The 25,735-nt window shown below is 44.6% G+C and overlaps 1 protein-coding gene across 2 annotated transcripts in view; it reads right to left on the bottom strand.

The window, feature by feature from the left end:
- Window positions 1-24,964, bottom strand: part of LOC115775384 (uncharacterized protein KIAA1614-like) — a 34,722-nt gene extending 9,758 nt beyond the window's left edge. The window contains exons 1-6 of one of the 2 annotated variants that reach the window (XM_030722914.1): window positions 24,863-24,964; window positions 11,870-12,558; window positions 5,183-5,258; window positions 4,766-4,964; window positions 4,601-4,689; window positions 4,357-4,529 (exon numbers count right to left, since the gene is read on the bottom strand). In XM_030722914.1, the coding sequence (XP_030578774.1) occupies window positions 4,357-4,529; window positions 4,601-4,689; window positions 4,766-4,964; window positions 5,183-5,258; window positions 11,870-12,558; window positions 24,863-24,927 (1,291 nt within the window). In that variant the 5' untranslated portion in view covers window positions 24,928-24,964. Of the gene's footprint in view, window positions 1-4,356; window positions 4,530-4,600; window positions 4,693-4,765; window positions 4,965-5,182; window positions 5,259-11,869; window positions 12,559-24,862 lie in introns of both variants that reach the window. The other variant, XM_030722913.1, reaches the window with a different exon arrangement.
- Between the last annotated feature and the right edge of the window lie 771 nt (window positions 24,965-25,735).

Below are 25,735 nucleotides of genomic sequence, written 5' to 3' on the forward strand. Positions count from 1 at the left end.
TTATCTTATATATATGCCGCTTTGCGGTGCGGGCGGCGCGGGTTCGTGTCCCGGCCTGTCGCCAATTTATCCGTGTGTCTTTCCCTGTATCTTTCCCCCATTTCCTGTCTCTCTCCACTGCTAGCAAAAGCCGCTGTGGCCAAAAATGCCAAAAAAAAAAAAAAAAAAAAAAAGCAGCAATTGGCCATGCTCTCTAACCACCAGCACACACCTGTGACAGGACAGCACCCAGCCCGTCCAGGGAAGCATCGGTGGAAAGGGTGAAAGGCCTATCAAAGTCTGGGTGTGCCACCACCACCGTGTTGAGGAGGGCACGTTTGAGCCCTTCAAAAGCTTCCTCGCAGGCAGGTGTCCAGTCCTGAGGAGACAGTTCACGAAAAGGGCGGTCATTGGTGAGGTGAATGTGGAGGACAAAGCCCTTGGCCATTCCACAATCCAACTTGTCCTTAGAAAAGACCTTCTGGTAAGTAAGTACAAGATTGACCAGCCACTGTGTCCACTCCTCTGACACCTCACACTCCTCCAGGTCAATATCTGATAAACCACATTCCTTCAAGCGTTGGGACAGGTCTGAGGCCTGATCCGAATTTGGGACAGGTTCAGCAGTCCAACTGGCGTGTGGTCTACTGACACCCTGAGAGAGAGGTTGGTCCTCCACAGCAAGACATGGAAAGACATCTGAGACTTTTGCTTTGTGGTGCAGTGTAATTGGAGTCTTTGTTGGGTTCAAGATTTTCATTGGTACCCAGTGATCACTCCACATAGACCTCCACATTACCACACTACCCATCTGACAATTATGTCTCTTGGGGAGGAGGTGGGCTCCACAATGACAGTGCTCCTAAGTGATAGATGGGCAGATTAGAGTATGCCAGCTTGCTGAAGTTCCCCTTTAACATTTCAATTACAGCTGTGGGCAGATCAGACATACTCAGTTTAGGGTGACTACGGAGAGAGACTTTAAACACATCTCTAGCTTTGCCTGTCAGTCTTGACATTATCAAGTCATACATTTCAGCATGAGTGTCACACTTAACCCTCTTCTGGTAAGTTTTCATCATATCTTCCCATTCATGAACAGAAAATGTGTCAGTGTGATCATCCCTGAGGTAAGGTGGAGCTCTGGCACCAGACTGTACAATGACCTTAAGTTGTGACAACCCCACATCATTGGAAGACTGACTCAGTGTAGGCTGAGGGTGGACAGTACTAGATTGATGTATAGCACTAAGTTTTGCTGATATGCTATCCTCTATTTGCTTAGCCAAATCACTAAACAAACTACCAAGGGCCTCAACCACTTGTGTGGGCTTAGAGCCTGACTGGGAAATAAGCATGGAGTGGACAGAGGGGACCAAAGGTGAGTTGATAAAAGATTGAACAGCTGTGTAGTTGTGGACACCAGGGGACAGCTGCTGGCCCCGTCCCACCCCTAAGGTGACATCACACTCACAACCAGCCACAGCATGAATCTTAAAGGAGTGTCTGTGACATCATGAATGAAATTGACAATTGCAGAAAAATAAACTCAGTCAAAACATACCATCAAATGTGAAATAAAATAAAAATGAAAAAACACCAAACACCCCAAAAATGTGCAAATCAGTAAACAGAACTAAAACTCAAATGTTCACTTTTTTCCTGCATGGAAGTCCAATAATCAGTCTTTATTCAAAATACACATCCCTTATTTACATTCACCCCCCAAAAGAGGGTTGTATTGATCTGAATGTCCCTTTAACATGCAGGAAGTGCACAAGTAGCTTGCCAGAACAAACAACACGCAAAGAAACTAATGACGTGCATGAATATCTCTCTTTGTTGACCGACGGACTTGGGCTGACCTAAAAGCTCCCTGAAAAGACCTTCAGCCGATCCAAAATACTGCAGCTAGAGTACTGACAGGGACTAGAAAGAGGGAGCAGATTTCTCCCATATTGGCTTCTCTCCACTGGCTCTCTGTTAAATCCGGAAGAGAATTTAAAATCCTTCTCACATACAAGGTCTTGAATAATCAGGCCCCATCTTATCTTAAAGACCTCATATCACCATATCACCCCAATAGAGCACTTTGCTCTCAGACTGCTTGCTTAGTTGCAGTTACTAGGATACTTAAGAGTAGAATGGGAGGCAGAGCCTTCAGCTTTCAGGCTCCTCTTCTGTGGAACCAGCTCCCAGCTTGGATTCAGGAGACAGATACCCTCTCTATTTTTAAGATTAGGCATAAAACTTTCCTTTTTGATCAAGCTTATAGTTAGGGCTGGATCAGGTGACCCTGAACCATCCCTTAGTTATGCTGCAATAGGCCTTGGCTGCTTGGGGGGGTTCCTCTTCTGCTGTGCCAGACATTTGATTCTCATTGTGTATCTGTCATTTAATGCAATGTTACTTTCCAAGACTGCATCTAGGAAACTTCCAAGTGTACGGTGCAGGGAACAGCTGTGACTGACTCATGCAGACATGTTGTCAGGCAATGATTTATGTAGCACTTGATTTGCTTTCCTACCTGGGCATTTGCCATCTGAAAGTCTTGTTCCACTTCACTGTCATTGTCTATGTGACCGTCATTGTTCCCCAGCAAGACAATGGACTCCCCAGATGATGTGCCATCAAGCTTCCACCTGGGGACTCCAGGTAGCCCGGGGGGACTGGTGCAAACAGTTGTCAGTACCAGTTCCCTGACCCAAAAGCACATCTAACTGGGGCAAAACAAATATACCCACCCGTACTCGATGCCTCTCACCAAGGGCAACTCTAGAATGGGACACATACAAGCTCCAGGAGAATGGTTCTAGAACCCTCAACCTCATGCACTAGCTCAAGCTCCTTCTGTACCAAAGAGGGGATGTTCCATGTTCCTAAAACCAGTTTAAGTAGCCAGGGATCAGACAACCAAGATGCCTTCACCTTTGACTTCTGTTTGTTTTTTTTGGGGTTTTTTTTCTTCCTGCTCTCGGTGGAGACGGACACATTTTTCTCTTCTCCCCAACCTTCCCTATCTACCCCTGCTTTTTGCTGCTTCGCTGCTTAGAGCATCTCTTCACACATCCCCGAACTGGAAATTAAATTATGGATCTGGTCAGCTGGTCTCTCAACACTACTGATGGCCAAATTCTCATCACGAGGCTGATCGGGAGAAGGGGAACCCTCTTTCCTCTGGTCCGACTACACACCCGGCTGGCTATGTTATGGATTCCTTTGGGGATGGAAGATAACGTTCCTGGCTGCACTGTGTGGATGTGGCATATATATTGATACCAGGACTTTTCCCGAATTGGACCTGGGGATACCTGGTTTCCGGGCAGCTGTTCAGGCCCTAGTAGGGCTGCCTATGAGGGATGCAGAAACAGTACGAACTCAATCAGACTCAGTAGAGCTGAATCGAAATGGATTACATCTGGAGGAGTGTTGGAGTCTCTGTTCTGCATGGTGGAGTAGAACCAAATTCGGATTATTGGACTTCTGAGAGGTAACCAGAAAACTGTAAGGTCTGTCAGCAAATAGTTATGACGGCCTGAACCAAAACAATTGCACTATTTGGAATTTGGCTCCCAGACGGCCTTGGATGGCTGTCTATCTAAATGGCCTCTTGGAGATGTTATGTAAACAGATGCTCTTCACCCCCGCCCCGTGTTGTGACCTGTATGAACTGGTATCCTGGCAACCAAGGCTGACTATACCATCTAATCATGAACATTATCATGAACCGCTGGTCTGGAAGCTGTGTGGCCATCACAGTATCCTGCTTGTCTCCGCTGGCAGCCCCTCTCCTACCCACCCTAGTGCTCTCGAGGCTTTAAATGTACTACTGCTTTGCTGAGGTGTTTTTTGGAACCTCGTAAGGTGTTCATAATGAACATAATACGAGATGATTTTTTTTAACCTACCTATCCCAGTGTATCTCTTTCTGTTTTCCTGCTAAAGGTAGAGCCGGTAAAATGGCTGCATGACCTCAGACACCTGTCCCCCCTGTTTGTTTACATTGTTTGTATTTCTCTTGGATGGGTGTTCTGGAATGCAAATTTCATTATATGTTTACATATAATGACAAAGTCTTCTTGAATCTTGAATCTTGAATGTACAAAACAATTCTAGAGGTCCTGAGGATGGACCACAGGAGGACAGACCACAAAGGGGTGGACCACATGAGGAATGACCCTCGTGGGTCATTTGTCAGCAGGAGCTTGCCAGTTAGACTGTTCCTTAAGCCTTCCTTCAGGCTGGTGCTGAGATATCCCTGACCCTGGCAAATTACAGGGTGGCTATATTTAGTAATGTGAATAGTATTTAAGATGATAGTACTAATGGGAGAAGTACTTCAGATGACATTAATGGAAGTGCCAGTGGTGTCAGTACCAGAGTTGAGTTGTCCTTTTTCTCGTCTGATGATGAAGCCAAAGGGTTGGCCCACCGGTTGGTGAAGCTCCAACCAAAACGTCCCATCAGGACAAACCTGAAGAATCCGTCCAACAGAACGAACTGAAGAGGGACAACTGACATCTTCAACACTGAGACTTTGAGGTAGAAACCTGACAGAGAGATGGAGAGGCTGTGATTGGTTGATCTGAGTGTCAGGGTAGAGAAGAGAAGCATGTCTTACTGGTCAGCAGCTGGTTTATAGTTCGTAGAACAATCTTTCTTCTTCTTTGGCTCCAATAATGACTTCTTTGATTGCAAAAGTGGCACCTCCTGCTGGACAAACAGGAAACACATTGGTTAAAGCCTTAGTATCTGATCACCGTTAACAGATACTTCATGTTCTCACCACACTGAGCGACTCAGCAGATGAAGTTTTCTTCAGCACGCTGGAGGGGTTCCTGGAAATGGAGGAGGCAGAGTCAGCGAAAAAGGGGGGGGTCCTTGATTTGAGGCGGTCGAGGCTGCCAGTTCGAGTCCTGCTCAGCCTGATGGTGGAGAAAAAACGGCGCAGAGAAAGACGAGTGGAATCGTCTCTGCTGCTTAAGCTGAAAGAAGATCCTCAAGTCAGTCACATGACATCTCACCTGGAAACACCTGAGATTATGGCTGGATTTAAACAGTGTACTGAGGAAGATCATATAATCAAAAAATTACATCAATAGGTCATCAGTTTGGCTACTGCAACTAAACTAAACACATGAATCCAGATGTGAAACTTATTTTCTTGACCACCTGGCATGATGATACCATTTCACAAACTCACTGTGCAGGATGGGAAATCTCATCATGGTGAAGCTCTGGTCTCATTGGCTCAGAGGTGGGCAGGGCTTGGCTTTCAGCTGTAAACAAATTAGAAGTCTAGATGTTAAGGTGTTTTTTAGAGGCATGTGTGATTTCACATACAGCTGTGTAGCAACCTCTGGAGGCCAAACAGGAACTGTTCATGGATTAAATAAAATTATTTACTGCAGCCCCATGTTTATATTTACATGTGCAACAAAACAAACAACAGAACACATCATCATCATAACAGATGGCTAAGATACCTGTTTTATCCAGGAAACTTCAGGAGTAACTTCCTTATTAACTCATACGTTGAAGCGTTTTTTATTTTCTCTGACATTTTAAGACTAGCAGAGCTGCAGCTGAAACAAAAACTGTTGTACAGCCATAGGAAACATCTAAACTTCATTTTAATTTCTTGGTTACAGTTTATTGCATTCCCTGAGTTCCTGTGTTTTATCTTGTTAAGTCTGCATGTCATGTCTAGTCACATTTCCTGTTTTAACTTTGTTAGCCCTTCTCATGTGTATTGTGTTCTGTTTTGCTTCCCTTCATCTTATTAGTTAATTCCGTTCTCCTGACATATAAGATTGACAAACCTCACAAAGGATGCAAGTAACCAAAATGAAAACAACCCAGTTCAGTCCAGTATGTTGAAAGCACACTATATAACAATTCAACAAGGGTAATTCCATCCATCCATCCATTTTCTTCTGTTTATCCATGGCCGGGTCACAGGGGCAGCAGCCTAAGCAGAGAAGCCCAGATCTCCCTTTTCCCAGCCACCTCCTCCACCTCCAGCTCATCCGGGGGGACCCCAAGGCATTCCCAGGCCAGGAGTGTGGGCACCTAGTCAGATGCCTGAACTACCTCAACTGGCTCCTCTCAATGTGGAGGAGCAGTGACTCTACTTTGAGCCCCTCCAGAGGCTGCACTCCTCACCCTATCTCTAGGGGAGAGGCCAGCCACCCTTCAGAGAAAGCTCATTTCTGCTGCTTGTATTCACAATCTTATTCTTTCAGTCACTACCCAAAGCCAGTGACCATAGGTGAGGGTAGGGACCAGGGTTATTATAGTTAACGACAACGAACGAAATAATGAAAACTGAAATTGAAAAAACATTGTCGTTAACTGAAATAAATAAAAACTATAATTAAAAGGAAAAAACGATAACTAATTAAAACTGAATTGTGAGTTTACAAAACTAACTAAAACTAACTGAAATTATTGATAAGCTGACTTTCATTTACTTGTTTTTTTTTTTAAGCCTTGTGGATTGATATGAAATCATTGTTTCCGCTCTCCGAGTTTAAGCTGGGAGCGCCACAGGACAACTGTGTGAGTGTGTGCGCATGTGCGTGCGCTCACCGCACTGGTCCACAAAGTAATGGCTGCGGTCTGCCGAGAAAGCGGCAGAGTCCCGTATGGAGGTTCTTTGAGTACAAACACCTGCACACGACCACAAGGTAATTAACACACACAATCCAGCTACACAAGCATAAATGCGGACATGAGGTCGGCAACTTCTGTAGGTTGTGTACAGAGGCCGCAAAGACCCTGCAAGTTTAATCAGCGAGCGTCTAACAAGCTAGCTCCAAAACAGAAGCAGCATCAGGTGGTGAGAACATCAGGATGCAGCTGGATTTGAGCTTTGACTCCTTCAAAGAGTTTGTTTTTGTTTAACACCACATGTAGGTGTTGTTAATCTGCTGCATTGATGCTGAAGTTTATTGTGGAGTTTATTGTAGAATTTATTGAGTTTGGGAGTTCATGTTTTTCTTTGTTTCTCCCTGTTGATGTTCATGTGTGTCCTTAATATTACACAAATTTAGCATGTCTTGTGAACAGTTAGTTATTGAATATATTTCTTTAAACTGTATCTTTTGTCAAGTTTTCATTACACAATAGTCACTTTTGAGCCTTGAATCTTGCACCTGATTAGGTATAAAAATACTAAAGCTAATACTGAAACTAACTAAAACTAAGCATGAAACCAAAAATAAAAACTAATAAAAACGAGAAAAACCACTCTGAAAACTAATTAAAACTAACTGAATTAGAGAAAAAAAAGTAAAAACTAACTAAAACTAAACTATAATGTAAAATCCAAAGCTATTATAACCCTGGTAGGGACATAGATTGACTGGCAAAATCAACAGCTTTTCTTTCACTCTCAGCTCCCTCTTTACCACAACAGACCGGTGCAGTGTCTGCATAACTGCAGACGCAGCCCCAATCTATCTGTCAATCTCCCGTTCCCTTCTCTCGTCACTCGTGAACAAGACCCCGAGATACTTAAACTCCTCTAACTGGGGAAGCAGCTTGTCCCTGAGCTGGAGTGGGCACTCCATCCTTTTCTGGCTAAGGACCATGGCTTCAGACTTAGAGGTGCCAATTCACATGCCAGCCACTGGAGGCCACCACTTGATAAAGCCAACAGGACCGCATCATCTTCAAAAAGCAGAGATGAGATTCTGAGGCCACCAAGGCTGAAGCCTTCCGCCACTTAGCTATGCCTAGTAATTCTGTCCATAAAAATTATGAACAGAATTGTGACAAAGGGCAGCCCTGACGAAGTCCAACACCCACAGGAAATGATTATATTTACATTATTATATACAGGGACTAAATAGCCCGCAACAACAGGCCAGACACCCCATACTCCCATACTGCCGGATGGTTTGCCAGAAATGCTTTGAGGCAGTCCAAAAGTCTTTTTCTATTGCCTCACCAAACTCCTCCCACACGCAAGTTTTTGCATGAGCCACCACCCAAGCAGCAGTCCACTTGGCCTGCTGGTACACATCAGCAGCCTCCAGAATTCCAGAGATTAACCAAGCCCGATAGGACTCCTTCTTCAGCTTGATGGCTCCCATCAACCTGTGATATTCACCGTCTGGTTTGGGGGATTACCACCACAACAGGCACCAACCACCTTGCAGCCACAGCTCTGACCAGCAGCCTCAACAATGGAGGTGTGGAATATGGTCCATTTGGACTCAATGTCCTTAGCCTCCCTCAGAATGCTGTTTAAGTTCTGCTGGAGGTGGGAGGTGAAGATCTCACAGACTGGGGCTTCTGCCATGCATTCCCAGCACACCCTCACTATGCGTTTAGGTGCACCAGGTCTGTCCAGCAACCTCTCCCGCCACCTGATCCAACTCACCACCAGGTGGTGATCAGTTGACAGTTCAGCTCCTCTCTTTACCCAAGTGTCCAGATCATATGGCCGCAGAACTGATGATACGAATACAAAATTAATCAACCTGCAGACTAGGGTGTCCTGGTGCCACATGCACTTATGAACAAACTGTTTTTTTGGACTGTATTGCATAGAAGTCCAATAACAGAACACTGCTTGGGTTCAGATCACGCAGGTCATTCCTCCCAATCACACCCCTCCAGGTCTCACTGTCATTGCCCCCATGAATATTGAAGGCTCCTTCCCCACCAGAGAGATGACGTTCCATGTCCCAAAAAGCCAGTCTTGTTAGCTGGCCACTCCAGCTTTAATCATTAATTTTTATTAATGTGTTTATTGTTAATCTTTTTTTTTTAATTAATGGTGTTTTGGTGCCATAATAAAATTGAATTGAATTGAGCCTGAACTTGTCTCATATGTTCATTCATAAATATGCAGAGGTCTGTTCTATCATCATTAGAAGTTAATTGGAGGAGCTGTGGCCATTGGGTGGCAGAAGTAAATGCAGAATCAACCTCAACAGCAAACCAATGAAAACACAGAATGAAAGCCTTCATTTCAGGTCATAATCAGTTATTGATTAAAAGTTTGAAGCATAAGATTCTCAACTGATCTTCAAATCTTTGTGAGGAAGCTAAAGCGTCTGTAACGATCAGCTGATTTGAATGTAAAAAGGTTATAGGTTAGAGGGATGTGGCTATGAAGGAAGTTCAACATATCCAGGCTTTCTTTGTGTTAGCTGGCTTGGGAAACCTGAAAACCCCAGTAAAGAGATGTTTATCACCACATTATTGTGGTGTCTGTACTGCTATGTTAAACTCTATATATGCATATACAGTGGTGTGAAAAAGTGTTTGCCCCCTGCCTCATTTCCTGTTTTTTTGCATGTTTGTCACACTTAAGTGTTTCGGAACATCAAACCAATTTAAACAATAGTCAAGGACAACACAAGTAAACACAAAATGCAAGTTGTAAATGAAGGTGTTTATTAGTAAAGGTGAAAAAAAATCCAAACCATCATGGCCCTGTGTGAAAAAGTGATTGCCCCCCTTGTTAAAACATACTATAACTGTGGTTTTTCACACCTGAGTTCAATTTCCCTAGCCACACCTAGGCCTGATTATTGCCACACCTGTTCCCAATCAAGACATCACTTAAATAGGAGCTGCCTGACACAGTAAGGTCCACCAGAAGATCCTTGAAAGCTACACATCATGCCGAGATCCAAAGAAATTCAGGAGCAATTGAGAAAGAAAGTAATTGAGATCTATCAGTCTGGAAAGGGTTATAAAGCCATTTCCAAAGCTTTGGGAATCCAGCGAACCACAGTGAGAGCCATTATCCACAAATGGCGAAGACATGGAACAGTGGTGAACCTTCCCAGGAGTGGCCGGCCGCCCAAAATTACCCCAAGGGCGCAGCGACGACTCATCCAAGAGGTCACAAAAGACCCCACAACAACGTCCAAAGAACTGCAGGCCTCACTTGCCTCAGTTAAGGTCAGCGTTCATGCCTCCACCATCAGAAAAAGACTGAGCAAAAATGGCCTGCATGGCAGAGTTCCAAGAAGAAAACCACTGCTGAGCAAAAAGAACATTAAAGCTCGTCTCAATTTTTCCAAAACGCATCTTGATGATCCCCAAGACTTTTGGGACAACATTCTGTGGACCGATGAGACAAAAGTGGAACTCTTTGGAAGGTGTGTGTCCCATTACATCTGGCGTAAAAGGAACACTGCATTTCAGAAAAAGAACATTATACCAACAGTAAAATATGGTGGTGGTAGTGTGATGGTCTGGGGCTGTTTTGCTGCGTCAGGACCTGGAAGACTTGCTGTGATAAATGGAACAATGAATTCTGCTGTCTACCAAGAGATCCTGAAGGAGAATGTCAGACCATCTGTTCGTGTTCTCAAGCTTAAACGTACTTGGGTTCTGCAGCAGGACAATGATCCTAAACACACCAGCAAGTCCACCACTGAATGGCTGAAGAAAAACAAAATGAAGACTTTGGAGTGGCCTAGCCAAAGTCCTGACCTGAATCCTATTGAGATGTTGTGGTATGACCTTAAAAAGGCCGTTCATGCTCGAAAACCCTCTAATGTAACTGAATTAGGACAATTCTGCAAAGATGAGTGGGCCAAAATTCCTCCAGAACACTGTAAAAGCCTCATTGCAAGTTATTGCAGACACTTGGTTGCAGTTGTTGCTGCTAAGGGTTGCCCAACCAGTTATTAGGTTTAGGGGGCAATCACTTTTTCACACAGGGCCATGATGGTTTGGATTTTTTTTCACCTTTACTAATAAACACCTTCATTTACAACTTGCATTTTGTGTTTACTTGTGTTGTCCTTGACTATTGTTTAAATTGGTTTGATGTTCCGAAACACTTAAGTGTGACAAACATGCAAAAAAACAGGAAATGAGGCAGGGGGCAAACACTTTTTCACACCACTGTATGGGCTCTTTCCTTAAAGCCTTTGTTGGTTTGTGCAGAAGGGTAACTTGAGATGAACGTAAAGGTTTGACATTAGTAGAAAGGAATGCACAAAGGGCCCCTTGTAGCCTCTCTGGCCTTCCATATAAGGAATTGACCATAAATCCAGCTATAGATTAGGGGTTGAAGTTGTTTTCATAGCCATATGTGGGAAGTTAGGAATGTGGGGGGTTTCACCAACCCTATATAACCTCTGTGATCTCTTTGTTGAGTTGAGTTAGGGCAACTGGAAATTCCCTCTCCCAGGTAGGAAAGCGCCTGTTTTGACACTTGTCTGTTTTTGTAATAAACTTTTGTATATGCATTAAGACTTTATCAGCAAGGATTTTTTCTCCAAGAACACATCCACTCAAGACACAGCAGTATCAACTTTGTCTAAGCTGGGTTCTCTGCTTCAGACTCTAAGCACACTCACATAAAAATGGGTGTTCCACACATCATGTGACTCTTTTTCTGCACAAAATGATCCCTATGAGTGCTGCCTACTCCAATCAGAGATGTTATCAGATGATAATAGGTGCTAATAAAATGGTGATAAAATCTCTAAAGAACACAAAAATCTAACAGTAATTTATCTGAGAGATGAATGCTGCATAAACTGATTCATCTGGTGATTTAGCGTACAGAGCCATAAAATAAACATTTTAATTCCAGTGAATGATTTTGTGGCTGAGTGCGTTCTCAGTGCTGCTGTTGATTTCTAAAGTGATGGCTGAACATCAGCACGCTGAAGCTTTTAACTGGATCCATTTTAACATTAAAGCTTACTGTACCACAGCCTGATAAAGGATGCAAAAATGTGGAAAGCTCTGACTTTAAGCTCGACAGTTTGCTAAGCTAATAATCTTGTTTCATAATGAGTATGTGGGTAAGTGTTTTTGGCAAAAAAAAAAAAATCACTTGTGATGTTCTCACTTGTTGTTTCTAAGCTCCTCTCTGAGGAGGAGTTTGTCAGCATGTTATTCAGACCTTTTGTCTCCTCGCACGCCCTCCTCTCCTTCGGTTCAGGCCTCAGTCGATGCTCTTTGTGTAGTTTAGGTGGGTGGACAGCACTTAGCCCCATCGAGTGAGGGTCATAGGGGTTGACTGGCAGGCCTGTCGTGGGTATAGATTGATGGAGGGTCACCTGAGCTCTATTTAGCTCCACTGATTGCTGTCTCTCATGCGTGTAAACCCCATTCCTTTCCCAACTGGTGACAGAGCCGATGTAGGTTTCTCTGATTGGTTCGGTCCGCAAGTTAAGGTGGTGTCTGTTTAGGCTCCACCCCTTGTCAACCTTGTCAAGCCAGATGTTGATGCCACCTCCTAATCCTCTCTCACAGGTATGACACTGGCCTGCTCCCCGCACCGCTGTTTGTCCTATTAGCTGCTTGTCAACATGCCCCATACCTGCCTTGCCATTGATGTACAGGTTCAGGTCTGGTTTGGACAACAGGACACCTGATCCTTGTTGTCCTACCTGTCTCTTTTGCCACTGTCGCTCCAAGTAACGAGACTCCACCTCCTTCTCTGTCTCATCCTCAAATCGCAGACGACGAGTAGGAGATGCTGCCAACTGCTGCCTCGTCAAACCAGCAGGTGGTTTGCTGTCGGATGAGGCTCCGGATAGCGAGGCCACACCCCCTGACTGCACCTTTTCACATGGCCTAAACCCTAACCTGCAAACAGTGAAACAAGTAGAAGGAGATTTTTAATCATTTAAAGAAGCTCGTTACAATGAGAGGGTTAAAAATAAAACTTTTAATCTGCAAAATGGACTAAATTAAAAATAATAAAAATGATTTTTGTCTCGGTTTACACCAGTTTTTCCAATCAGCTGCTCTGTTGGTAATTAGGTGTCATGGTCCTGGGTCTGTGACCCAGCACTTTAATTCAATTCAATTCAGTTCAATTTTATTTATATAGCGCCAAATCACAACAAACAGTCGCCTCAAGGTGCTTTGTATTGTGGTTAAAGACCCTACAATAATACAAAGAAAATGCAACAGTCAAAATGACCCCCTATGAGCAGCACTTGGTGACAGTGGGAAGGAAAAACTCCCTTTTAACAGGAAGAAACCTCCAGCAGAACCAGGCTCAGGGAGGGGCAGTCATCTGCTGTGACCGGTTGGACTGAGGGGAGTGAGACAGGACCAAAGACGTGCTGTGGAAGAGAGCCAGGCATTAAATGCAGAGTGGAGTACAAATTAATGAAAAGAAACAGTGCATTTTGGGAACCCCCCCAGCAGCCTAAGCCTATACCAGCATAACTAAGGGAGGGTTCAGGGTCACCTGATCCAGCCCTAACTATAAGCTTGATCAAAAAGGAAAGTTTTAAGCCTAATCTTAAAAATAGAGAGGGTGTCTGTCTCCCAAATCCAAGCTGGGAGCTGGTTCCACAGAAGAGGGGCCTGAAAGGAACCACAAGTAAGCCAGCAGTCTGAGAGAGAAGTGCTCTATTTGGGTGATATGGGACTATAAGGTCTTTGAGATAAGATGGTGCCTGATTATAATCACATACAAGGTCTTGAATAATTATTCAAGACCTTGTATATGAGGAGAAGTATTTTAAATTCTATTCTAGATTTAACAGGGAGCCAGTGAAGAGAAGCCAATATGGGAGAAATCTGCTCTCTCTTTCTAGTCCCTGTCAGCATTTTGGATCAGCTGAAGGCTTTTCAGGGAGCTTTTAGGACAGCCTGACAATAATGAATTACAATAGTCCAGCCTGGAAGTAATAAATGCATAAATTAGCTTTTCAGCATCAGTCTGAGAAAGGTCCTACATATTTGTTTAATATGTGTGTTGAAGGACATATCCTGGTCAAAAATGACTCCAAGGTTTCCGGTTCCGCTAGCAAGAAGATGGCAGCCTAATTAGTGATCTCCCGACGGTGTTTAAATATATCCCCTAACGTCCTCTTTTTGTTAATATCAGCGAATATTTGTCAAGATGGAAAGGGGGATCTCAACAAGAACTAAGAAACTGGTGAATTTGGTAGAGGATGAGACCACTCCAAGCCCAGGCGACCGAGGCAACTCCTCAGAATTAAATACTTGCAGCTGCGAAACACCTGAGCCCAGTCTGCAACGTATTCTTGATGAACTTCGTGAATTTAGAAGAGACAATAATATGCAGCTGATGGACATTAAACAAGCAATACAAGGTGTGAATGACAGACTGGAAGAAGCAGAGGGAAGAATATTAGAAACAGAGACAGTGATACAAGCGGCATTCATGCTAATCAAGAGGCTAGCCCAACGCCACACCAAGCTGGAAGCCAGGCTAATAGATCAGGAATGCCGTGCAAGTAGAGAGAATTTACGGATTTATGGAGTACCTGAAGACAAGGAAGGGGCAGATATGGCCTCTTTTCTGGATAAACTATTTAAAAGAGCACTTGACCATCCTGCTGACAGCGACCTAGGAACTGTACGGGCTTATCAAGTATTGACGCAAAAACAGGACAACACCCAGAGGAAGCCTCGCTCTATCGTAGTAAAGTTTGAGAGTTATTGTACTAAAGAGGAGATTCTGCGGAGAGCATGGCAGAAAAAATAAGTATATTGTGATGAAACACGTTTCTTTGTTGACCATGACTTTCCTGTTGAAGTGCTTAAGAAACGTAATGAATATGCAGAGGCTAAAAGAGTACTAAAAAGTAAACACATCAGGTTCCAGACCCCATATCCAGCGACGATGCGGGTGTTTCTTTACCAGGACACAGCAGAGGTGACAAGCGATATGGCTATATGTGGATTTCCTGTCTCTGTCGTACCACCTGCAGCAGCCCTGGACTTGGAGGAGATTCAGCTCGTCTTCATGGCAGAAGGTGAGAAGAAGTCAGATGCGGAGCGGCGGCCATGAGGACAGCGCAATGGGTGAAAACATACAGGAAAGCCATTTCACACAAATTAAGGAAAAGCTTCAGGGATTCAGAAGACTATCTGTGAGTGAGAACTGATGACCCATGATATCATGAAGTCAGCTAGGTCACACCAGAGGTAGGAGTGCCCCCCCCCTTTTTTTTTTTGTCTTCTCGTCTATTTCAATTTAAGAGCTCTAACTTCATTCTAGTTACTCTAATTTTAAAGGTCGAGGGATCCAAAAAATTTGGTCTGCCTATATATTTTTTTCTTTGTTAGTGTGTGGACAGTATATAGGGCCCCACCATTGCAACGAGGTGGGATATTTCTCTACAGGGACCTGGACTATTCAAGACCCCATAGGGTTCTCTTGATACGAACCCCAACCTTGGAAACGCTGATTTTGTTTTTTTTATAAAGATAATGTTAACATTGTTCAAAGTATGCTTTTGTTTAATGTTTGTTTTAAGGGAGAGATTTTGTTTCTGCATAAAATTGATGAAATGGGACATAATGGGAGAAACGATATGGGAGACCACTCGGCTAAAAGATCATGAACATACAGGATATCAAAATAATATCACTTAACGTGAAAGGTATTTCAAACCCTGTTAAGAGGAGTAAAATAGTAATTAAAATGAAACGGAAAATGCTCAGATTGTCCTCTTATAGGAGACGCATCTTTCTCTAACAGAACATGAAAAAATGAGGAGAATGGGATACACAAGGGCCTGTTATTCATCTTATAAAACTGGTCGAAGAAGAGGGGTTATTATACTAATATCACAAAAAATAACTTTGGAGTACATATCTGAGTTGGCTGATGAAGAAGGATGATATATCTAGTAACAGGAAAGATAAATAATGTAATAGTGACAATAGGTAATGTTTATGTACCACCTGATAGTAGTTTTGGTCTGCACAGGAGTATGTTTGATTTAATGGTAGGAGCAACAGGCTTTGTAATCTGTGGAGGGGATTAAAACCTTCAGCTTAATCCTAAACTTGATTCATCTAAAAACTTATCCATTACATCTTTACACAAGAAAGTTAACAATTTGGAATGCAAGAACTGGGTATATTAGATCTCTGAAGACATTTCCATTAAAACGTGACTATGTGGTGGCCACATATATGCACATTTCACACCTGAATGCCCTGAGCTCTTATTGTGAAGGAGGAGACCGGAAAGTGTCTGGAGTGGGGTGGAAGAAGGGACCTGAGCAAAAAGGATTGACTCTTCCATTATTCTTCCAGTCATCCTTTGAGTCCTTTTTATTGCTGTGAAGTTTACCGCCAATAAAGCTGAGACTCTACATACCTGCTCGTGTCTCCTTTTACCGACTCCTACATTGGTGACCCCGACGAAAGAACATGTCTGCTGACGACAGCTCAATGGCCGCGGCCGCTGTTTCCTCACCGGCCGCCGCCGTTTCTCCCGCTATTTTTGCGGCCACGGTCAAGCTCCTAGAGTTCTGGCAGCACGATCCAGAGCCTTGGTTCCAGCATGTGGAGGCCCAGTTTCACCTCCGCGGGATAACCTCAGACGACACCAAGTATTTCCATGTCGTCGCGGCGCTGGACTCTGCTTCTACCCGCCAGCTGATGGGACTGCTCCGGGACCCCTCGCCTGCTAACAGGTATGGAGCGCTGAAGGAGAACCTGCTTCAGATTTATCAGCTTTCGGAAGAAGAGCGGGCTGATCGCCTGTAGTCCCTGAATGGCTTGGGAGATGGTAAACCCTCCTAACTGATGGAGAACATGCTGGCTCTGCTCGGACCGGGCGATGCTTCATTTCTCTTTACACATCTGTTCCTGCGCCAGCTCCACCCTCCCGTGCGCACCGCGCTAGCCAGCTCCGCTCTGGTACAGGCCAAGGATTACCGCGGGCTGTCTGAATAGGCGGACAAGATTTTGCTGGCATCCAGGCATTCCGGGGTGCATGCACTTTTACCAAATGCGGCTCTACAAGGACCGGAGACTGGAGAAGCTGGTGCTGTGGCCGCCGTCGCGGAGCGCTGGAGGAAGGAGAGCGTGCTCTGCTTCTATCATCGCCGGTTTGGAGTGAAGGCGAAGCGCTGCATCCCGCCGTGTACCTTCCAGCACCAGGGAAACGAGAGGGCCGGCGCTCACTAGCAGCTGTGTGCACTGGCAGCTCGGACAAGCTGCTCTTCATTGAGGACATTGCTTCAGGACGCTGTCTGCTTGTGGATTCGGGTGCTCAGTGTAGCATCATGCTGGCTTCAGCTGCGGATGCCTTGGGACCAGGGCTGAACTGCTAATCAGGCGTACCGGGCATTTGCCCGGTGGGCCGACAGTCCTGAAGGGCCGACGATATTGGATTTTTTTTTTTTCTTCCCTTTTTTTTTTTGTTCTAAGAGACGGTCCACAATTTAGAGGGGGTGGTCCATTGGCCCATCTTGAATATAGACAGTAGATAGAACCAATCTCTGGAGCTTGAAAAAGGCGACTGGACTTCTTTTTGTTTCTTGAAGACGTTTCACCTCTCATCCGAAAGGCTTCTTCAGTTCTCAACCAAATGGTGGAGAGACCCAGGTATTTAAACCCCTGTGGGCATAGTCCCCTGGAGGTGGTTATGACCCTCTATTGATCATGTGCGTGAACACATGTGCCCAGGTGTGAAGGGGGCGTGGGTCATATTTAATCAGTGGTTTCAGTTGAAACCAATTTAGGACTCCGCTCCATTGTTTCCTGTGGCCAATTGAGGTCACTGGAACAAAGGTGTGAATGGGGGTTGAGACGTCTGGGAAGGGAGCTCAGGACAGCACTGTAAGCGGGGGAAAGTTGGTGACGTAATCCACCTCCTCTGTTCAATGATGGTTGTTCACAGTGGACATAGATGGCTTCTTTCACTCCTCTTTCAAACCATCTGTTTTCCCTGTCCAAAATGTGGACATTGGCATCCTCAAAAGAGTGCCCTTTTTCCTTCAGATGCAGATGTACTGCTGAATCTTGTCCTGTCGAGGTGGCTCTTCTATGTTGTGCCATTCGTTTGTGAAGAGGCTGTTTGGTTTCACCAATGTGCAGCAGAGGATGTACTTCCTGCGGCAGTTGAAGAAATTCAACTTGCCAGCAAGGACCATGGTGCAGTTCTATACTGCCATCATTGAGTCCATCCTCACCTCCTCCATCACTGTGTGGTACGCTGGAGCCACCACTAGGGACAAACAGAAACTACAGCGCGTTGTGCACTCTGCTGAGAAGGTGATTGGCTGTAACCTCCCATCTCTCCAGGACCTGTACACCTCCAGGACACTGGGGCGTGCAGGTCGGATCACAGCCGACCACTCTCACCCTGGGCACAGACTTTTTGACCCTCTCCCCTCAGGCAGGAGGCTACGGTCCATACGGACCAGAACCTCCCGCCATAAGAACAGTTTCTTCCCCTCTGCTGTTGGACTCATGAACAATTACCCTAAGACTGTTACCACCACCCTCCACAAACGCTGATGACCCTATGTCTATGCACCTGTCTGATTGCACTGATGTACATATTAGTGGAATATAGTTTACATTCTTTTATCTTTTAATTAGTCTCTGCACTGTATATTTTGTAAGCTCTAATATCTCTGTATATTTGCAATTTGTATACTTGTATATTGTCTTATAGTTTTTATACTTATTTGTTTTTTTTTGGTTTTTTTTGTTTTGTTTTTTTTTTGTTTTTTTCTGTAAGCACGAAGTACCGCAGCAATTTCCTAATGCTGTGAACCTGTTCACCCATATGGCAATAAAAACCTTCTGATTCTGATTCTGATTCTGATTGAATAAGAGTAAGACAGTGTCAAATGCTTTTAAGACATAGTTGCGGGCCGGTCTAAGCCAAAAATGCCAGGGCTGATTGTTTGTCCCAGTCCAGCCCTGCTTGGGACAATGTCACGGACCACTGCTGGACGCGGCGAACGGTACCCCCATTCGCACATATGGAACGAGGTTGGTGACTGTGTGTTTCAAGGGACGTCAGTTTGACCGGGACTTTGTGATAGTGTCTGTGTCAGTACCTATACTCGCTGCTGATTTCTTGTGTGCTTTCAGGTTGTTGGTCGATGTAGCTAATAGGTGCTTGATAGATGCTGTGTCTTTTGATACCTACCGCTGTACACTTGGTAATCCTGGCCCTCTGCCCCTCGCTAACATGCTTGCCACAGGTGATGAGTACCAGCATTTGCTTGCTGAGTTTTCCGCCCTCACGGTTCCCACCTTCTCTGCAGCCGTAGCTAAACATGGTGTGGAGCATTACATTACCACTGTCGGTCCGTCGGTTTTTGCGCGTGCACGCCGTCTCAATGCCGCTAAGTTAGCCAGGCAGGAGTTTACGAACATGGAGCGCCTTGGTATTGTGCGCTGCTCCAACAGCCCGTGGGCGTCTCAGTTGCACATGGTCCCTAAAGCTGACGGTGGGTGGTGCCCTTGTGGAGATTTTCAGCGCCTTAATAATGCGACGACTAATGACAGGTACCCGGTTCCCCACATTCAAGATTTTTCGGTTCATTTTGCTGGGGCAATTATTTTTTCAAAGGTGGATTTGGTGAGGGGATACCATCAGGTTCCTGTCCATCTGTGTGATGTGCCCAAGACCGCAGTTATCACTCTTTTTGGCCTTTTCGAGTTTTTGCGGATGCCCTTTGGTCTGAAGGGCGCGGCACAGACGTTTCAAACGCCTCATGGACTCCGTTTTGCGTGGTATGCAATTTTTGTTCATCTATCTGGACAACATATTGGTCGCCAGTCCTTCCGCCGCGGAGCATGCAGTGCACCTCCGCCAGTTGTTTGAGCGTCTCAGTGAGCATGGTTTGATTGTGAATCCGGCTAAATGCCAGTTCGGTCTGCTGACCATTGAGTTTTTGGGACACCTCGTTTCACTCCAAGGGGCGTTTCCCCTGCCCGCTAAGGTGGAGGCGGTTTCTGCTGTTCCGTGCCCTCCCTCAGTGAAGCCCCTGCAGGAGTTTTTGGAGATGGTGAATTTTTATAACTGTTTCATCCCCCAGGCTGCTCACCTCATGCACCCCCTGTACGATGCACTTAAGGGCAAGAAAGGCAACCAAGAGATAGAGTGGACACCTGAGCGGGTGCAGGCATTTGACAGTGCCAAAGCTGCCCTTGCCAACGCTGCCCTGCTGGCCCACCCAGCTCCCGAGGCTCCTGTTGCCCTTACTACTGATGCCTCTGATTTTGCAGTCGGGGCCGTGTGTGAACAATGGGTGGGTGGTGCTTGGCAGCCCCTCGCCTTTTTTAGCAGGAAGCTTCGGGATGCGGAGAGGAAATACAGTACGTTTGACAGGGAGCTCCTCGCACTTTTTCTTGCGACACGTCATTTCCAGTTCCTGCTTGAGGGCCGCAACTTTACCGGTTTTGTAGACCACAAGCCTCTCACGTTTGCCATGGCAAAGGTTTCAGAACCATGGACTGCACGGCAGCAGCGGCAGCTTTCTGCCATTTCAGAGTTTACCACTGACATTCAGCACGTCGCCGGCAAGTGTAATCGGGTGGCCGAGTGTCTGTCCAGGGCACAGGTTAGTTCTGTGCATTTGGGAGTGGACTACTCTGCCATGGCTGCCGACCAACTTACTGATACGGAGATTCAGGCTTTTAGGATGGCCGAGTCCAGTTTGCGTTTGGAAGATGTCTCATTTCAGGACAGTGGCGTAACCCTACTTTGCGACGTCTCATTAGGCAGGCCTCGCCCCTTGGTTCCTGCTTGCTGGCGTCGGCGGGTTTTTGATGCAGTTCATTCCCTTTCGCACCCGGGAGTTAAAGCCTCAGTTAAGTTGGTGGGGGCCAAGTTTGTGTGGCCCGGCCTCCGGAAGGAGGTCAGGGTGTAGACATCCTCATGTGTTGCGTGTCAGCGCGCCAAGGTGCAACGACACACCAAAGCCCCTCTGGAGCAGTTTTCCATACCCCAGAGGAGGTTCGAACATGTCCATGTAGACCTGGTAGGTCCATTTCCCCCTTCCCGAGGTTTTACCCATCTCCTGACTATGGTGGACAGGACGACTCGGTGGCCTGAAGCAGTTCCTTTGTCATCAACCACCTCAGCAGATGTAGCTCGCATGTTCGTCTCTTCCTTGGTATCTCGGTTTGGCGTACCGCTTGACTTGACATCTGACAGGGGTCCTCAGTTCACGTCTGTGCTGTGGATTGCAGTGGCGGAGAACCTTGGTGTCGAACTCCATCGCGCTACCGCGTACCACCCGCAGGCCAATGGCCTTTGCGAGAGGTTCCACCGTACCATGAAGGCTGCCTTACGGGCTGCGCTTATGGACAGCAGTTGGGTCGACTGCTTTCCTTGGATCCTGCTGGGCCTGTGTTTGGCACCTAAGGAGGACCTGCAGTCTTCTTCAGCTGAGCTGGTCCTGGGCCAGCCTTTGAGGGTTCCAAGGGAATTCCTTCCTGGTGCATCTGGTTTGGGGGTCGATATAAGGAGCGGGTCGGTTTTCCTGGGGAATGCTAGGTTTTTAGCCCCAGTAGCAGCGCATCACTGCCTTCCACAGTCATATGTGCCAAAGGACCTGATGTCTGCCAAGTATGTTTTTATCCGCCATGACGTGCACCGTTCTCCACTTCAATCTCCTTATGATGGTCCATTCTGCCTGCTAGAGGCAGGGCCTAAGGTTTTGGTTGAGCTGGGAGGTAGTCAGGAGCGTGTTTCGGTGGATCGCCTTAAGCCTGCTCACGTGTTTCCGGATGGTCCTATTGAGTTGGCCCAACCTCCACGCCACGGTCGTCCTCCCGTTTTTATGCCTCACTCGGAGGACCTGCCCCCGGCTGCTGTTTTTTCCCCTGCGAGGGGGCGGTCTTGCTGTAGTCGGGGCCATGCCCCTCCCTCGTTTTCACCACCTGTGGTCGCCAAGCATAGCCGTAGCAGCCACCCTGTTAAACCCCCTAGGAGATACTCTTGATGTGGTATTTGTTTTTGCTATGCTCAGTTGAAGATGGTTGCTGTTTTTATTATTGTATTGTTTGCCATTCTGTGTGTTCAGGGGGGGCCTGTTTTGGTGGCCACATATATGCACATTTCACACCAGAATGCCCTGAGCTCTTATTGTGAAGGAGGAGACCGGAAAGTGTCTGGAGTGGGGCGGAAGAAGGGACCTGAGCAAAAAGGCTTGACTCTTCCATTATTCTTCCAGTCATCCTTTGAGTCCTTTTTATAGTTGTGAAGTTTACCGCCAATAAAGCTGAGACTCTACATACCTGCTCGTGTCTCCTTTTACCGACTCCGACAACTATACCTTTTATTCACCCCCCCTCATAACACATATTCTAGGATTGATTATTTTTTTATATTCAAGAGAGTTTGTTTTAAAATAAAGATGTGTGACATTGGTTCTATAGACATATCTGATCATGCATCTGTCTCCTGTTAATTTCATATTAGTGAGAGTCCTCGCAGAACACTGTGGAGACTGAACATAAATGCTTTAAATAATCCATAGTTTGTAGCTCAAATGAGAAAGGAAATAAAACAGTTTCTAGAGGAAAATGAGAAGGGGGAGGTTGATGCAGTAATTGTGTGGGATGGATTGAAAGCAGTAATTTGGGGCGCCCGGGTGGCTTAGTGGTGAAGCCGGCAACCACATACATATGCCGCGTTGTGGCGCGGGTTCGCGTCCCGGCCTGTCGCCCGCGTGTCTTCCCCTGTATCATTCCCCTATTTCCTGTCTCTCTCCACTGCTAACAAAAGCCACTGTGGCCAAAAATGCAAAAAAAAAAACCAAAAAACAGTAATTCGGGGGAAAATTATATCTTGGTGTGCGTATAATAAGAAAGTGAAACAATTAAGACTTTCAGATTTAAATGAAATACCCAATATTGCTTTTTTTACAAGAGACCCATTTGCATGCAGCAGATAGTATGCATTTAAACAAGAGATGGACTGGTCAGGTGTTCCAGGCCAATTTCCAAGCAAAATCAAGAGGGTACTTATGGTATGGTTGACGTATGGCACTTTCGAAATCCAACTTCAAGATCTTACTCATTCTTTTCTCCTGTTCATAAGATTTACTCACGAATCAATTATTTCTTCCTCGATAAACGAATTCTACCTTTAGTGAAAGAATGTGATTAGCAATAATCATATCTGCCCATAGTCCTCTTACGATGAAACCGAATGTTCCTGTCACGCAATCGGTCTATCATCCCTGGCGGCTTAATCCCTTACTTCTATCCGATGAAGATTTTGTTAAAATGGTTTCATCGGAAATTAATTTTTTATAGATGTTAATTGAACGCCGGGATGACTCTTGGTACTATTGGGGAGTCATTAAAGGCCTATTTGAGGGGTCAAACCATCTCTTACTGTGCAAATAAAAAGAAGAAAAACATGGAATGGCTAAGACAACTAACAGATGATATTTTACAGTTAGACAGAGAATACAGCCACTCTTGTTCACAAGACCTACTGAAGAAACGTCTGTTACTCCAAACTGAATTTAACATTTTGTCTACCCAGCAGGTGGAGTATTTAATATCCAAATTTAGGTATGGTCACTACAAACATGGTGAAAGGGCTGGGCGGTTACTTGCTCAACAGTTAGGGCAGCGTTCAGCTGGTCAGGATATCTCTGCAAGAAATGATGACCAAGGTTTCAAAATGCTGTGATAATGCTGGAATTAATTTATGTTTCGGTAAATTTTACCAATCACTGTATACATCTGAGGCATCATTTAACCCAGCTGAGCTAGAGGATTCTTTTTTCTAAGAATGTTAAAATCCCATCAGTAAGTTCAGACCTGTCTAATGAACTGGAGAAAGATCTTTCTGTAGAGGAGATAAACTCTGCAATTAAAGATATGCAAAACGGAACGTCTCCAGGCCCGGATGGCTTTATAGGTTTCTATGGCAAGGGAAGAAACCCAGGGTTAGATTTAAAACATTGCAGCTGTCGAAGGAGGAGGGGCAATGGGGTTACCTTATTTTAAAGGATACTATTATGCAGCCCAGATTAGGCCTCTTATTTATTTATGTTCCACACAATTTAATGCTAGGTGGAAAGATATTGAATTTTCAATCATGAAAGATCCCCCTGTACCTGCAGTACTGGCTTATACACATTTAGACAAGTTTATAAAAGAGATTTAAAACCCATGGATCAAAACTCAATTAAAAATTTGAAATAAAATAAAAGGAAATGATCAGTTAAATGATAAAATACAGATAATCCAATGGTACGCTTTTGACCCTGGATTCGGGCCTAACTTAATGGATAATCATTTTAAATTTTGGATTTCCAAAGGTGTAACAACATTCTATTCACTCACTGAAAAGGGGAAATTTAGGGACTTCGAAAATTTGAAAAAAAAAAAATCAGCTTGATAATTCAGATTTTTTAGATACCTGCAAGTTCGCAATTATTTTGAATATAATATTAAACCCAAAACAGATCATAATGACCCCATTCTAAAACTAATTTTGGGTGCATATGCAAATACTGTGGTTAAGGGAGTTATTTCTAGTATTTATAAAGGACTACTGATGAAAAATACCCATTCCACAGACTACATCAGAGTAAGACCGGAAAGGGAATGTAATATATCTCTATCTACAGACGAATGGTTAAATCTATGTAAGTCTCAATGGAAATGTACAAATTCTCATATATGGCGGGAGTTTAATTGGAAATGTCTTATTTGTTTTTTTATAACACCAAAGCAAAAACACATTTTGATCCTGGAGAATTGAGTGTTGGAGGCTGTGTGGTTCTCTGGAAGCTGACCATTGGTATATATTTTTGGAATGTCCAAAAATAAAACCATTTTGGGCAGAGGTTCACAAAATTATAACTATTGTACTCAATAATAAAATACCTTTACAGTTCTCTCATTTATTTATGGGGAATTGTGATTTCCTGATCAGATCTGCTGATAAGTACTTATTTGCCATTTTTATATCAGCTTGTAAAAAAAAACACTCACAAGACACTGGTTGCTTCCTGAGCCCCCCACAGTCTCTGATTGGATAACAAACCCTAACTAACCCTAGCAAAGATATTATTCATTCCTCTTTTAAAGACTTGGATAATATTTAAATGTTTACAGCAGAGTTGTTTTATAAGGACAGGCTAAAGTTTAAACTGTGTGTGTGTGTGTTACTCACGGTGTGTGTGTGTCAGGGGTCAGCAGGTTGTGGTCTCCTCTCAGAGGCAAACAGCGACGCTTCATACGAATTCCGTTCTCAAAATGCTGCTGCCACGGCAACTGATAAGAGACTGAACACACACATGGGGACGGGGAGGGGAGAGGATGACATCAGGAGCTCTGATTGGTCAGAGTGACAGAGGAAGGAGGATTAAAAGGAGCAGCTCATCAAGATTAATTAACCTGACGAGACCACAGACTGTTTACATCAGCACAGTGTGTGTTATCCACTCTGTGGGGACATTTCTTCTCATTTAAAGGCTGTTTCAGAATTTGGACAAATAAAGTTTTTTTTAAGAATTTTTGTTGTTTTTTTGCCTTTGTTATTTTTCAGCAGGAGAACCCACAGGCTGAATATAGGAAATGGTTCTGGGCGAAATCTAACCTAGATTCGTGTGGTAGCCTTTATGGCTCACCTATTCCACCTGGTGAACTGTACCAGTAGCCATGGGTAAATAAAGTTAAATAAATGTTTACACTTTTAAAGTTTTCTTTAGAAACTAAGAAATTAAACCTTTCATTTACCTATTTTTGCTTTATTTTACAATTTTATTGTTTTTCTGTAACAAAAATGAGTTGTGTATTCATAATACTCATGTAATACTTGTGTAATAATTATATACTTGTAGTATCCATAATACTTGAACTTGTGTTGTTTCAGAGGGAATAAACAGCAGCAAGTGGCTCAGTGAACACTTTTATTCCCTTGATGTTTGTTTGTGAGATGTGACACTGTCAGCAGCTGTCACACCTGAGCAGGTAGCACAGACTGTGACATCTGATGTGAATTCCTAGTTTTTAGTTTATGTCCTCCAGCATGAGACACAGTGGA

This window comes from Archocentrus centrarchus, unplaced genomic scaffold (assembly GCF_007364275.1).
Source record: "Archocentrus centrarchus isolate MPI-CPG fArcCen1 unplaced genomic scaffold, fArcCen1 scaffold_113_ctg1, whole genome shotgun sequence".
Lineage (NCBI taxonomy): Eukaryota > Metazoa > Chordata > Actinopteri > Cichliformes > Cichlidae > Archocentrus > Archocentrus centrarchus.